The sequence below is a fragment of the Hyperoodon ampullatus genome (assembly GCF_949752795.1).
Source record: "Hyperoodon ampullatus genome assembly, chromosome: 4".
NCBI classification, from domain to species: Eukaryota; Metazoa; Chordata; class Mammalia; order Artiodactyla; family Ziphiidae; genus Hyperoodon; species Hyperoodon ampullatus.
The window spans coordinates 168,662,877-168,679,369 of record NC_136917.1 but is presented as its reverse complement, the minus strand read 5'-3'; the positions used below and the strand labels follow the sequence as shown (position 1 = coordinate 168,679,369).

At 42.3% G+C, this 16,493-nt stretch overlaps 1 protein-coding gene across 1 annotated transcript in view; it reads right to left on the bottom strand.

Moving 5' to 3' along the window:
* Positions 1–1,427: 1,427 nt before the first annotated feature.
* The window catches only part of SEMA5A (semaphorin 5A), a gene marked incomplete at both ends in the record, with an annotated part of 314,646 nt that continues 299,580 nt past the window's right edge, over positions 1,428–16,493 (bottom strand). The window contains 4 exons of the mRNA XM_079703072.1: positions 1,428–1,547; positions 9,304–9,515; positions 14,307–14,354; positions 15,766–15,921. Of these exons, the coding sequence (XP_079559198.1) occupies positions 1,428–1,547; positions 9,304–9,515; positions 14,307–14,354; positions 15,766–15,921 (536 nt within the window). The remainder of the gene's footprint in view (positions 1,548–9,303; positions 9,516–14,306; positions 14,355–15,765; positions 15,922–16,493) is intronic.

Sequence of the window (16,493 nt, the reverse complement as noted above, 5' to 3'; positions counted from 1 at the left end):
TTTTTCTCCTGGGGACCCCTCTGAATAGTATCATAACACCCTGAAATGCTTAGGAATGATCGAAGCTCAGAACCATGGGATCATTAAAAACCTTACTTGCCAACACCCTGACTTCTCAAGGTACTTCTTGAAATGCTGTTGCCCCCATGCAGGGAGAAGTGGGAGTGGATGGATGGCAAAGCAGCACTGAGATTAAAAAAAAGAGGCACCAGGGCTAAACATCTCCTCCTCACCTGAACTACAGGCAGCAAATGACAGCTTGGTACTTGGGGAGCACTTCAATATGCACAGCAACAAGCTGCAGAAAACCAGCTTTACACATCATTAATGCTCTTGGTAGGGGCTGATGGCCATACATTAATTCTATCAGGGAGATGGAAAATAAAAAAGCTCCTTTTCATTAAATGTCAGGTTTTTCAATACTTTCTGTAACATGGAAAATAAAAAAAAAAAAGTTGTTTTCAGTTATATTTCAGTCCTTTCAATACTTTCTTCATTAGTATCATTAATGTTCAAGATTTTTCTTTTCAGAGAGAGGGGAGGTGTACAGTCTGTTATCCAAATGATAAAGAAGTGGTTATTTTAAAGAGTGGTTCTTTAGGATGTTACTGTGGACCAGACAGGTGGGCTACCAGGCCAATGCACGACAAGGAGCTCCCTGAAATGCCATGAAATCCACAAGTCAGAATAAGGCGAGCTTCACAACAGCATGCAGAACACGTTCCCCCTTCATCGTGTCTGTACCTCTGCTCTTTACACTCACCTCCCCCAGGGACAATACAGTAACGGCAGCAAGACCAAGGTAGAACGTCTCACACCTCATACCATCACCTTTGCAGATATAAGCCAGGTTGAATCCCTGGGTGTACTCAGGCAAGAAGCATTCCAAGTCCAAACACACACAGTATCATCCAGATTGAGAAGATGGATATCCATGGTGAGTCTTTGTATGGCCACATTCAGATTCTTCATTTTATCAATACTATAAACCGTGTGGAGGTGGGGAGGCTCTCATATAAAGTGCCTATTTTCTTGAATTAAAACATCATGAAGATTTACGCTCAAGGTCAAGAAGATGTTCATATTTCTAAAGACCCCTTCCATGGTGGGTGGTACAGTTATGAAAAAGCTCAAGAAAACAACTGACTTGTTAGAAAAATGGACTGAACACAATAAAAAAAAACCCTGCACACCATGGCTCATTAAACAATGATCAAGAATTGTAGACCAGATTTTCACGATGTCACGATTAGATTTTTGTTACTTTTAAGAGCGTGTCTTTTGGGCAGCAATGGGACACTCGTGGCTTGAAATGCACTTGAGATGTATCCAAACTCCATCTCTGAAGTCTTGGAGACATGGGCAGTCATGGAACACAGGCCTTGAGGAACTGGGGCAGTTACAGGAAGCCAAAAATAGAAGAACTCTTAGTACTCATCATAATTATTGAGATCTGTAAAGTAGGCATTAGAATAGGTCTTCCCAGTGAGATGCGGGTTGAAGTATTTGTTTCTTTCCTCTAAGATCAAGTTGTTTTTGTTAAATGCCTGTAAAAAATGAAATAGAAGGTTTAGGAATATTCAGTAAGTAGTATTTCAGAAAAAGAATATAGTTAGGAGACAATTACAGTTGACCCTTGAACAATGCGAGTGTTAGGGGAGCCGACCCTCCTCGAAGTCGAAAACCAGAGTATAACTTATAGTCTTCCCTCCAGATCCGTGGTTCCTCCATATCTGAGGTTCCCCTGTACCTGCAGTGTTGCATCCTGGATTTAACCAACCTCCGATCGTGTAGTACTGTAGTTTTTAATACAGTAAGTCCTTACATACGAACCTTCAAGTTGCAGACTTTCAAAGATGCAAACATGCGTTCCCATGTCCAATCACGGAAGTTAGTTCACGTGTCTGGTGTACATTGTCACATGTGTGCATCCTCTACAAGTGGTTGTGCTTTTGTGTACTTTACTGTACAGTACTGTATAGAGTACAGTGGTACAACATCTTTATTTCTTGCCTGTTCACTCGATGCCAGCCCCTGGAGGCCAGCTGTTGTACTGTACTACTGTACTTTTCAAGGTACTATACTGTAAGATTCAAGTGTTTTCTTTACTTTTTGTGTTTGTTTGTTTTTTATGTATTATTTGTGTTAAAAGTATTATAAACCTATTATAGTACAGTACTATATAGCCGATTGTGTTAGTTGGGTACCTAGGCTAACATTGTTGGACTTACGAACAAATTGGACTTACGAAGCCCTCTCAGAACAGAACTCGTTCGTATGTAGGGGACTTATTATATTGAAAAACTCTGCATATAAGTAGACCCGCACAGTTCAGTATTGTTAAGAGCCTTATGTATGTGGAATTCGAGCTCTCTGCTAAGGCTCTATTATTATAAAATGAGTTTTCTCACTTCTTACTTGCTTCCTCACATCATTTGCTGAGGACTTGCCTGGTAACTAGAATGAGGCTGGTAGGTTTTCAGACCAGACTACTTTTGAGCTTTACTCAGAAAGTCTACTTCGGAACTTTAGTCAGGAATTTACCAAGTGTTAGAAAACCTTAACTCAAAATCTCCCGGAAACCTAAAACTCTAGTGATTTCAAATTCATAAACACTTTGAATATTACCACTTATAACTGAATAGGTGTTTAAGCAGCTTTTGGATTGTCATGGTACATTGGTAAGAGATTTTGAAGGAACATATTTAAATAACTGCATGAGATTCTTAGTTTCTCTTCATTTTCTACACTTGTTGGAAGGTGACTACTGTGGCCATTGCTGACACAGATGCTCTTCCTCATTAATAGTCATGAAAGTTACCCGTACTTTTAAAGAGCTGAACTGTCCCAGAAAGAGGGTAACTTTTAAGAGGACCAAAATAAAGATGTGAGGTCGGAGGCATGCCCAAATGCCGAGGACTTGTCTGGGCAAGGAGTCAGAAGAAAGTTCTAGAAAGACTCATTAGAGACTAGGCAGCAGTATTTTGCCTTCAGAGCGGCAAGATTTCTGATGAAATGCCTACTGGATCTTCAGTGAGAACAGAAGACCAGCTAAATGATCTTCTGCTGCTTGAAGTAGTAGTCACCACAGATAAGCTGATGGGTTGGGATCACGTTGCGAGGGGCCGCATTCTTGGGTCCCAGAGGTTTCTTCTTGAAGAGTCTTGCTCAGGGGAGCTCATGTTCTTCCTCACACTCTGGGAGCTTAGTTCTGAGAGAGTGTGTGGGGCGTGTTACTAATTCCTGGTGCTTCACTTCTTGGCTCTGTCATCTGGTCAGTATAAGGTGCCAATGGACTCTGGATCCTGCTGTAAGTAGGGCCCATGAGTAAAAGTGAATTGGCTCTGTCTCTGTGCATGTGGGTGCCTCATGGCGGGGGTGGGGAGGGCAAGTGTGAACACTGCAGCTCCCAGCATGCAAGACCTTCCAACCAGTGGCAGCTGTAAGGGCTGAAGATATTCCGTACTCCCACATGGGAAGGAAACTGAAAGGAAACCATCATAGCAGAGAGAGGGCATCAAATACTCCCTAAGAATATTAAGGGGAACCACCAACTTAACAAGAATATCAAAATTTAGGTAACTTAATGAAATATTGTCATTTGCAGCGACATGGATGAACCTAGAGATTATCATACTGAGTGCAGTAAGTCAGACAAAGACAAATATCATATGATATCACTTATATCTGGAATCTAAAAAACAATACAAATGAACTTATTTACAAAACAGAAATAGACTCACAGACATAGAAAACAAACTTACAGTTACCAAAGGGGAAAGGTGGGGGAGTGATAAATGAGGAGTATGGGATTAATAGATACACACCATTATATATAAAATAAAAAGCAAAGATTTACTGTAAAGCACAGGGAACTAGATTCAGTATCTTGTAAGAACCTATAATGAAAAAGTCAGAAAAGAATATGTATGTATAACTGAATCACTTTGCTGTACACCAGAAACTAACACAGTATTGTAAATCAACTACACTGCAATGGAAGAACAAAAGAGAAAAAAAAAAAAAAAAAGAAAAAAACGAAGGTAACTTAGCTCATGAGAACTCCCTGCATTCATGTAGGTGGTAGGGGAGGTTGGGTGCAGTAACAAGAGCCTGTGATGTCTTTCCAGCCACATTCCTGACCTCTTGTGTAGACACAGTAAGAACAACAGCCGTTATTTGCTGGATGCTGGGCTTCATGTACCTTAGTCCATTTAAACCTCACAACAATGAGACAGGAGTACATAGTGTTAACCCATTTTAAAGATGGAGAAACTGAGGTTCAAAGAAGTAAGTAACTTGTACTCTGAACCAGGATACAAAATGCCTCAAATAAAAACCACTTTTATTTTGCCAGGCAGTGTTCAAGGTATTGCATATAATTTACCTCACTTTATTCTCATTGGCTCCAATTCACCAAGGAAAAAAATGGAGGCTCAGTTAGTCTGAATACCTGGGAGAAGTCTACCTGGCTGGTAAGTGACTCATGAACCTAGATCTGTCAGGCTCACCTCTTTTCCACCTTTTCTTCCTTAGAACAAGAAGGAGACTGGTCATTCACTCTAAATTTCTGGGTGAAACACTGTGTTATTAATCACCTACTCAGGAAATTTAACACAATGCATCACCTCCCCCCACCAATTGCACCAGCATCAACATTACACAGAATTGAAGAAACTTCATTATGCTTCAAAGTTATTAGAAGATAGTCTTTATAATAATGTAAAAATTGTTCTCAGGATGCCATCCTGGGGATTCCTGTAATGGACCTGTATATCTGATTGACCAATCCCAGTCCTTATTTCACTACTCAGCATGTGCAGGTCCTCAGCATGGAGCTCTTCTCTTTGGTGGGACCACTCTTTGAATGCTGAGGCACAGCGGAGGCAGATCTGGATGGTGACCAATCACTCGATAGTTTCCAGCATTTTATTTGTTGCCATTTCCATGTCCCATTTTTAACCTAATTCCCAATATGAGAAGCCACCTTTTCACAGGAACAGCAAAGCTTAAAAGGCACATCAGAAAATGCTTGCTTGCTCCCTTTGTGGCTGTTGAGATGTCTGCCATGTGGCTGACAGGGTCCTGGTGCTCCGGCCGGGTGTCAGGCCTGAACCTCGGAGGTGGGAGAGCCAAGTTCAGGACACTGGTCCACCAGAGACCTCCCGGCCCCACGTAATATCAATTGGTGAAAGCTCTCCCAGAGATCTTCATCTCAACACTAACACCCAGCTCCACTCAACGATCAGTAAGCTAGAGTGCTGGACACCCTATGCCAAACAACTACCAAGACAGGAACACAAACCCCACCCATTAGCAGAGAGGCTGCCTAAAATCATAATAAGGCTACAGACACCCCAAAACAAACCACCGGATGTGGTCCTGCCCACCAGGAAGACAAGATCCAGCCTCATCCACCAGAACACAGGCACCAGTCCCCTTGATCAGGAAGCCTACACAAGCCACTGAACCAACCTCACCCACTGGGGGCAGACACCAAAAACAACGGGAATTATGAACCTGCAGCCTGCAAAAAGGAGACCCAAAACACAGTAAGTTAAGTAAAATGAGAAGACAGAGAAAGACACAGCAGGTGAAGGAGCAAGGAAAAAACCCACCAGACCAAACAAATGAAGAAGAAACAGGCAGTCTACCTGAAAAAGAATTCAGAGTAATGTTAGTAAAGATGATCCAAAATCTTAGAAATAAAATGGAGAAAATAGAAGAAATATTTAACAAGGACCTAGAAGAACTAAAAAGCAAACAAACAACAATGAACAGCACACTAAATGAAATTAAAAATTCTCTAGAAGGAATCAATAGAATAACTGAGGCAGAAGAACAGATAAGTGACCTGGAAGATAAAATAGTGTAAATAACTACCACAGAGCAGAATAATGAAAAAAGAATGAAAAGAATTGAGGACAGCCTGAGAGACCTCTGGGAAAACATTAAATGCACCAACATTCAAATTATAGGGTTCCCAGAAGAAGAAGAGAAAAAGAAAGGGACTGAGAAAATATCTGAAGAGATTATAGTTGAAAACTTCCCTAATATGAGAAAGGAAATAGTCAATCAAGTCCAGGAAGTGCAGAGAGTCCCATACAGGCTAAATCCAAGGAGAAACACGACAAGACACATACTAATCAAAGTATCAAAATTAAATACAAAGAAAAAATATTAAAAAGCAGCAAGGGAAAAGTAACAAGTAACATACAAGGTAATCCCCATAAGGTTAACAGCTGATCTTTCAGCAGAAACTCTGCAAGCCAGAAGGGAATGGCAGGACATATGTAAAGTGATGAAAGGGAAAAGCCTACAACCAAGATTACTCTACCCAGCAAGGATCTCATTCAGATTCGACAGAGAAATTAAACTCTTTACAGACAAGCAAAAGCTAAGAGAATTCAACACCACCAAGCCAGCTTTACAACAACTGCTAAAGGAACTTCTCTAGGCAGGAAACATAAGAGAAGGAAAACACCTACAAAAACAAACCCAAAACAATTAAGAAAATGGTAATAGGAACATACATATCGATAATTACCTTCAATGTAAATGGATTAAGTGCTCCAACCAAAAGACATAGACTGGCTGAATGGATACAAAAACAAGGCCTATAAGACAATGATGAAAGAAATTAAAGATGATACAAACAGATGGAAAGTTATATCATGTTTTTGGATTGGAAGAATCAACATTGTGAAAATGACTACACTACCCAAAGCAATCTACAGATTCAATATAATCCCCATCAAACTACCAATGGCTTTTTTCACAGAACTAGAACAAAAAATTTCACAATTTGTATGGAAACACAGAAGACCCCGAACAGTCAAAGCAATCTTGAGAAAGAAAAACGGACCTGGAGGAAACAGACTCCCTGACTTCAGACTATAGTACAAAGCTACAGGAATCAAAACAGTATGGTACTGGCACAAAATCAGAAATATAGATCAATGGAACAGGATAGAAAGCCCAGAGCTAAACCCATGAACATATGGTCACCTTATCTTTGATGAAGGAGGCAAGAATATACAATAGAGAAAAGACAGCCTCTTCAATAAGTGGTGCTGGTAACACTAGACAGCTACATGTAAAAGAATGAAATTAGAACACTCCCTAACACCATACACAAAAATAAACTCAAAATGGATTAAAGACCTAAATGTAAGGTCAGACACCATCAAACTCTTAGGGGGAAAACATAGGCAGGACACTCTATGACATAAATCACAGCAAGATCCTTTTTGACCCAACTCTTAGAGCAATGGAAATAAAAATAAACAAATGGGACCTAATGAAACGTAAAAGCTTTTGCACAGCAAAGGAAAACATAAACAAGATGAAAAGACAACCCTCAGAATGGGAGAAAATATTTGCAAATGAAGCAACTGACAAAGGATTAATCTCCAAAATATGCAAGCAGCTCATGCAGCTCCATATCAAAAAACCAAACAACCCAATCCCAAAATGGGCAGAAGACCTAAATAAACATTCCTCCAAAGAAGATATACAGATTGCCATTAAACACATGAAAGGATGCTCCACATCAGTATTCACTAGAGAAATGCAAATCAAAGCTACATTGAGGTGTCACCTCACATGAGTCAGAATGGCCATCATCAAAAAATCTGCAAACAGGGGCTTCCCTGGTGGCGCAGTGGTTGAGAATCTGCCTGCCAGTGCAGGGGACATGGGTTCGAGCCCTGGTCTGGGAAGATCCCACATGCTGCGGAGCAACTGGGCCCGTGAGCCACAACTACCGAGCCTGTGCGTCTGGAGCCTGTGTTCCCAACAAGGGAGGCGGCGATAGTGAGAGGCCCGCGCACCACAATGAAGAGTGGCCCCCGCACTGCAATGAGGAGTGGCCCCTGCTTGCCACAACTAGAGAAAGCCCTCGCACAGAAACAAAGACCCAACGCAGCCAAAAATAAATAAATAAAAATTTATTTAAAAAAAAATCTGCAAACAATAAATGCTGGAGAGGGTATGAAGAAAAGGGAACCCTCTTGCACTGTTGGTGGGAATGTAAATTGATGCAGCCACTATGGAGAACAACATGGAGGGTACTTAAAAGACTAAAAATAGAACTACCATGTGACCCAGAAACCCCAATACTGGGCATATACCCTGAGAAAACCATAATTCAGAAAGCGTCATGTAGGGGGCTTCCCTGGTGGCCCAGTGGTTGAGAGTCCACCTGCCGATGCAGGGGACACGGGTTCGTGCCCCAGTCTGGGAAGATCCCACATGCCATGGAGCGGCTGGGCCCGTGAGCCATCACTGCTGAGCCTGCATGTCCAGAGCCTGTGCTCCGCAGTGGGAGAGGCCACAACAGTGAGAGGCCCGCGTACCGCAAAAAAACAAACAAACAAAAAAAGAGTCATGTACCACAATGTTCACTGAAGCTCTATATACGTACAATAGCCAAGACACAGAAGCAACCTATGTGTCCATCGACAGATGAATGGATAAAGAAGATGTGGCACATATATACAGTGGAATATTACTCAGCCATAAAAAGAAACAAAACTGAGTTATTTGTTGTGAGGTGGATGGACCTAGAGACTGTCATACAGAGTGAAGTAAGTCACAAAGAGAAAAACAAATACCATATGCTAACACATATATATGGAATCTAAAAAAAAAAAAGGTCTGAAGAACCTAGCAGTATGACACGAATAAAGACGCAGACGTAGAGAATGGACTTGAGGACATGGGGAGGGGGAAGGGTAAGCTGGGATGAAGTGAGAGAGTGGCATGGACATATATACACTACCAAATGTAAAATAGATAGCTAGTGGTAAGCAGCCGCATAGCTCAGGGAGATCAGCTTGGTGCTTTGTGACCACCTGAAGTTGTGGGATAAGGAGGGTGGAAGGGAGACGCAAGAGGGAGGGGATATGGGGATATATGTATACATATAGCTGTTTCACTTTGTTATACAGCAGAAACTAACCCACCATTGTAAAGCAATTATACCCCAATAAAGATGTTAAAAATAAATAAATAAATAAATAAATAAATAAATAAATAAATAAATAAGGCAGGTCATCCAAAGAATTTTGAAGAATAGATACATGTATATGTATAACTGAATCACTGTGCTGTACACCTGAAACTAACACAATGTTGGTAATCAACTATGCTTCAATATAAAATAAAAATTAAAAAAAATAAGGGGCGTCATCTACCTTGTCCCCCACCCTGTCACCTATGCCACCACTACTGAGCTTTGCCGTCAGGGTCCACCCGCCTTCTCTGCACACCTGGCTGCAGCAGAGGCTGCTGATTCCTTACCTTGATGGCCTCCACCGAGTCATACTTGTCCAGTTTGTTGATGTGGTTAGTTATGCTGGTGTTGAGAGGGGCAGGCGCAACGGGGTGGATGACGGTGGCATCGTGGGACTGCTGCTGGTACCGCTGGCAGTAGGTGTAGACAAGCAGCGTAAGAAGGCAGCCCAGGATGGAGCTGCTGAGCCCCACGGCGATCATGTGGAACAAGTTGAACTCTGGGAAGACAGCATCAAAAGTGAGGCCACCCTGGAAAAGTACGCACTCCTCCCCAGCTCAGTGGGCTCAGAGGAAAAGAGAAGGATGCAATGGAAAGCTCCACACTCCTTCTAAAACTCAGAAAATCAGAGGGCCTTCCTTTGAAATGTCGTGGCCGCCAAGACACTTCTCTGCAGCGAGCTCAGTGTAGTTTAAGTCAACGCTCTTATGGATTATAACCACCGTATAATATGGTGATCTTTTAAAGATCACCAAATATGCTAGCAGAGACACTTTTTTCTTTAAAGGCTTGTAAGAGACCGTTCTTCTGTTTCAAGTGCAGCATGATCTGTGGTCTGGGGGGTTTCTAGGGAACATGTTTTCCGTTTTCCTGAACAGGCTGAGTCCCTTCTTGCAGCCTGGCTGTGTCCCAGGAACAAAGCAAGTATATATCTAGTGTTTCCAATCACTGCTCACCTGCAAGCCCGACTATTTCCCGCTCCTTTATCATTTCATTTTATTTAAAAACGGTTTCCCATTATATCGTTCTTATGTTTTCCATTACATTTTTTGGAATATGAAGGTACACATATTGTATAACATTTGATTGCATGAAAAAAAAGTGCAAAAGGATATACAAGAATAAATCTTTTTTTCTTTCTGAGAGGAAACCACTGTCACCACCTTCTCCTGTGCTCTTCCAGAGACACTCTGTGCACTTGCATGCTGTGTGTGTGTGTTGTAAATATTATCCTGGGTACCATTTATTCACTCACATTGTATTTTGGAGACCTTATAAAAAAATGGCTTACTCCAAAGAAACAAAGGATTTGTGTCAAAGGAATATGATCTATTAATGGTCATGAAATGACCCTCTTTTTTTTTACAGTGTTTTTTCTATCTAAGAGCATCTTTAAGTTATTTGATTTGAGTTATAAATACACAATGTTGAAAAAACGAGCTGACATGGACTCAGGTCTCTAAGACAGGATTGGTTTGACTGACATCAAGGTAGCTTAACCAAGAACTGCTTAATCTCTGACAAAGAGCAACAAAAGAAAAAAAGATATTCATTGTGTGTTGGTAAAACACTTTACAATCAAAATTTTAAGCCTTTCAGGGAATAAAGACAACATCTGAGCCATGACCATGAAGCTGAGATTATTGAAAATCAGGTAAAGAAAAACAGGACCTCAATTTTTCTATGCTGTGTTGGCACCGTATAGCTAACCAGTTGCCTAAGTGTTCTTGTCCCTGTGTCTCTACTGCACATCCTGGGGATCTGGCTTTTCTTCCAAGGTGTCCCCTCCATGCACCACCAGAGGGCTGAGTGACACCATTGCTCTCCCTGCACCCAAATGGGACCACTGAAGATGCCTGCTGGGCACCCCTGTGGATGCCGGGTGAGACTGCTGGGCCACGTGGGGAGGTCCCCAGGGCTCTCGGAGAGAGAAGACCCGTGAATTTGTCTACCACACCCAGGTTCTGGGATGTTTTCTCCTTAAACACCTGGGATCCTCCCGAGGACCCTCTGAGCTGTCCTCGCCTCACCTGGGATCCACAGCACAGGTGGAGCATCCTTCATCCGTCCCTAAACCCTCTAAGCTTCTCCCTTTAAGCTGTGCCCCTTTGCTGTTCCTGGACACTGTGTTTCGGGGCCCTGGGCCCTGGGAGATAGATTCGCTCCAGGAGGTGGATGAACACAGTGTGGAGAGGCAGCCTCGTCCTCTGTTCTCTGAACCGTAACCAATGTACTCCACCCACACTGAGACTCCAAACAGGTGACTCCTAACACACGCCTCAGGTGTCTTCAGCACCTGGAGCTGGATAATCCAGGAGGACATTACTAGAACATTCCACAGATATCACCCACTCCCTGACATCCACCTCAGTTTTTCACTTCTTGATTATCCTGTCACTCGTTTAACAAAGTGGAAGGAATCGCTAAATCTTTGGCTGTTCCTGATTTTGTCTGAAGACTCTAGGGCTGAACCTGGGACAGCTGGATAAAGCATCCAGGGGCCATTCTACCAGCAACTGCTAGAAGCTTCTACTCTAACCCTGAAGTTGCCCTCAAGATAAGCAAGAGTGATTTCATACCTTTTGTCATCTCTCTATACTTTAGCCGTTTGGACCCCCCAGGGTCAATGCAGCATATGGATAAAAGTACTTCTGCTGCACTGATAAAATAATATATAGAAGATGTATGACTCTCTCCCTATGCAGGTACTTTGTTATTAGTCAAATGAATCATTCCTGCAGGTGCCTGGGGAAGGCTAGGGCCAGCTGACATCTTTATGATGATTATACAGTCTTTGTGTCTCATGCAACTAAAAATAGCTAAGTTGGAACATTTCAATAGGCCTACATTTTTTCTGCATAAGCGAAAAATCGAGCCCATTAAACCTCTTGAATCTGCTTAGCGTGGCTCTTTGCTTTGAATACAATGCTTTTTGCTGTTGATTTTGGTCAGTAAAGCTAGAATAGAAACCAACTACCCAGTCGATTCAACTGGCTGATTTTCTGTGCAAAGTTTGATTCTTCTCAACAAACTGAAAAAAGCATCCCCAAACATCCTTGCTAGGTGATTGTTTTTACCTCTCAGTCCCACAATTAGCCCCATCTGACCTCTTACCCACCTACTCTGCTGTGTCAGTGTCAGCAGCCTAAGATCTAAACGATTGGTTCTGAATATTATAGAGTAATTAAAGTTTCTATGATTGAATCAATAGCGCCTCAAGGCTTGATTTGGTGCAGCCTTTGGTGCAGCTGGTTCAAACACGCAGAAGCTGCATTTTAGGATGCAAGTGAGCCTTCGGCATCATGTCCTCCTGGGTGCTCAAGGCCTTGGCAGGACTCCTGTATCTTAACCCTGAGAAGGCTGGCCGAGGAAAGTGGTTTTTGAACTTGTGTTAGGCCTGGAGGGCATGCTGGCTGCCCCCAGGTTCTGCCTTGACCTCCTTCGGGGCAGGAACACTCTCTACAAGCTCTGCTCTGGTGGCGACCCTGGGTGTTGTCCAAGAGTGTCGCCTGGCCAGGGCTGCTGTGGCTGCATACCCCAGATACCCTCCTCTGGGACACTCAGCACCAGGACCCTTTGCTCGTGGTGCTCCGGGCTTAAAGCTCACGCTGGGATCCCACTGCCTGGATCCAAACCTGGCTTCACTTTGACTGTTTGTGTGAACCTCTCTGACCCTCATGATCCTTATTTATAAAATACAGATAAAAAGACGTGGCTGCTATTCCTTTTCTACAATTCCCCAAAGGAAAAATTCTCTGAAAACTGATTTTTCATCACTCACCTGGCAGCGAAGCCTGACCTGACCTGATCATTTGCTCCAGAACCAGGATGATTGGCAGCTTCACTTCACCTACATTTCACGGCAACGTCATTAAAGAGGTTGGTTACAGAGTGCAACCCCCAGACCTCTCAGTGTCATACCTTATATGACCCGTATTACCCATCTATAATTTGAAGAATGCTGACTTCCAAACCCTGCTCTACCTCCAAGGGTTCTACATAAAGAACAGTGGGCTGTGGCACCCACGTGAATGCTCTTTGCGAGGATGAAATAGGATACCTCTACGGTGTCTTGCACACAGTGACTGCCGACCTAAAAATACTACAGCTATAATTCTTTTTATGTGAACCAGCCAACGTTCATCTTGCAGCCAGATCCCCAAGTAGTGGCTCACTGAACTGACCCAGTCAGACACCAGACACTGCTCTTCTCAGGCACAGGGATTTCTTGGGATATAACTTGGTTCCAGAGGGGCTGGGGCTGTTTGAGTCCCCACTGTAAGCTCAACACGCTTCACAAAACTGACACAGAGTGGGTGCTCAGGAAAGATGATTGAACAAATAGATTAACAGATGGCTGACTAAACAGATAGAGCGTCACAGATAGCAGATTCTTAACCAGTGTAGTTAAAAACTAAGTACATTCCTAAAACACACCAATGAAAATCCAGATTCCTTCTGAGTGTGAGAGACCAAAGCCCATTGGGTTGAGCTGCCTGGGGCCTCCCGCTGGAATGGATTATGTTAGAAATGGTTAGGAATAGTCATCAGCTACACACATGAAGATGCTGGTCTTGTGTGTGGTTTTTGGCTCTGACACCAAAGGTGGAGCGGGGCTGGGCTCTGATCAATGGACAGCCAGCCACTCCCATCCAAACAGGATAGAAATAGATGGGAAAGTCCAAAAGCATTATGGATTTGACCCAGAGAATGTGATTCCTGTCATTCAGGGTTGCAGGAAGTTAGAAAAATATCTCTAGAGATATAGGTACAGCCTTTTGCCCATAATAAAATTCTGACATTTTATCATTTCAGCAGTTCGGAGATTTGAGGCTGGCTTCCATGGATTTGCACTATAAATATAAAGAAAATGGTTGAATTCTGTTTTACTCATAGGAAATCTAACTGAAGCTAATACCAAGATCACTGGGCCATAAAGCTTATGTCCACTAGACACACCTGAAGAGCTTATTAAGCCACAGAGTGCTGGGCCCCTCTCAGGGAGGTTCTGACTCTGTAGATGGTGGTAAAGCCTGAGAATCTGTGTTTCTATCAAGTTCCCAGGTGTTACTGTTGATGCTGGCCGAAGGACCCCCTGAGAACCACTGATACAGATGTCAAATGTGGACTACTTAGCATGTCTACTGCCAAAATATAAGGTGTTTGGATTCAGGAGTTTCTCCAGTTTTATTTTACTTTTTTCTTGGCCAGTAGCAGAAACATCATATGAAACATATGGGAAGAGAAATGACTGGAAAATACCTGAAATTAATTTAAAAAAAGAACTTACCTCCACACCTTTTCTCTTCAACGCTGCTGGATCTTGCCACAGATACTTCTGGGAAAACAAAATTTAATCACAATGTATAAAGGGTGTAGGGAAGGCAGATCACAGTAATGATTCATTTATGAAATGTCTAATGATTTTGAGTTTTACGTGAGTCAGTTTCCAAAAACCTGATTGTTTTTAAAAACATCTTTCTCTTTTTTTTTTTTCTTTTTAACCAACCGGAGATGTATTTGGTCAAGGTCACCTTGATTGGAAAGGGGTGAGATTCATTATTACAGAAAGAAAATGCTATAGTCCCTTGGGTTGAAACCAGGGCACTAGTTTCAAAATAAGGCTGGCATATGTGCTGATTTTCTGTTACAATGTATTCTGCCAGCTGGAACCCCACAGTGTTTGTCTGTAGTATTTCTGCCTCAGACTTTTTGTCTCATCAAAGTCAGTGTTGTCACATTCCCTGGGGAGAGGAACCACTCCACCAGAGCTCAGAGGAAATTGCCAAAACAAATAATCTTCCTACTCGGAGCCCATTCATGATCTTTGCCATGCCCCATGTGAAACTGACAAGTAGGATGCCAATAAAAGGAGAGATCCACCTAAATGTTTAACCCCAAGGATGAACACCATTTCAAGAATCCAGAAACACTATTCTCTCCTGTATTTATTTCTCATTCGTTAACAAGAATTAAAAATATGTCTATGGTTGAAAAGGAAACAACAATAAACACACTTGCAGTTCTAGACCACAGAAGATTGAGGCACATTTTGAGGCTGAAGCTGATAGTTTTTTTCTAAAATAATATCTTTCCTTTAGTGAAGGAAAACAAGGCATTCCCTGTTATTACCTTGTAAGAGGTTAGTCTCTGCTTTTGGCCCACATCAGAGTGCTAAGGCACATGGTGGGCATATATGAAATGATTTGTAAGTATCTAGCCTGTGTCTACAGTGAGCATGTGATGGGTGACTAGCTATCACTAATAACTAAACATCGATTTCACATGGAAAAGCCTGTAGCCAAAGGGCCAAGCCAACCTCTTCTCCAAGACGAGAGCAAGGACAGCCTTCCATTTTCCCAAATAAACTAAGGTTGTATGAAGCGAATGGCTCTCTTTTCTCTATGCAAACACATATGCACAACCTTGCCAAAGCATTTAACTTAATATTAAAGTAAACAAATAGCCTACTTTCATTTTTTGAACAAACTATTCTGACTGTGTTATAGGCAATAAATTGTAGAAGACATTGTGCTTAAAAATACCTTAAAACTCATGGCCTAAATTCAAGTCTACAGATGCAGTTATCTACAAGTCTATAATCACCTTGAAACCACAAGAGTGGATTGAATCATCTCTGTTTTAGCAACAGGACCTCATAGAACAGATAAAACTCCCACCTACGAATCACTGCCTCTCAAAATATTGGAAATGATTTTGTTCGCACTAATAAGCATCTCCCCTCTTACCTGGGAGGAAATTGGAATCAAAAACACAGGGCCGGCTCTCCGTGGTGTTTCCGGAACACTGGCTGCCCACAGGGAACAGAAGAATGCACTGGCGGATGCGGACCTGGACTCCAGACACATCACACTCGGACCATTCTGACCACTCCGACCAGCTCTCTGCAGCGGCCAGAAGACAGGAGATGCAGCAACAAGACCCACTAAGATCCATCAACCTGGAAGTTGGGTCAGCTTATGTACATTAAGGTTTCATATGATGTTTATAGTGGGTCTGTGTATAAATAAGATGGACTTGTATCTTATGACCAGTCCAGTAAATAAAATACAAAGGAGCAAGAATAAAAGAACTCATATACCTTTGATTAGAAATAATGTGCTTAAATATATTTTCTAAAACTCACATTATTTTAATGCTCTAAATTAACTGTATTAGACACTCCATAAGCTAATGCATGAAGCCTGGCTGTGCGTGACCCTTCCTTGGTGGGGAAGAGATCATCAATGCAGACCCCATTCCTACGGGGTCACACTGAAATCCTTATCCAGAAAATTTCTACAGGCCTCAGTGCCCAAGCAAGAGAAATGACAGTGTGTTAATGAGAAAGTCCTGGTTGTGAAAGGGGTTCAAGCTACTACAAATACTTTCTTTCCAGTTGCGAAAACAACTTTCCAGGGTCAGTACACCAAAGGCAGGCTGTACTCGTGGTAGAATTCACTCTGTCCCTTGTTTA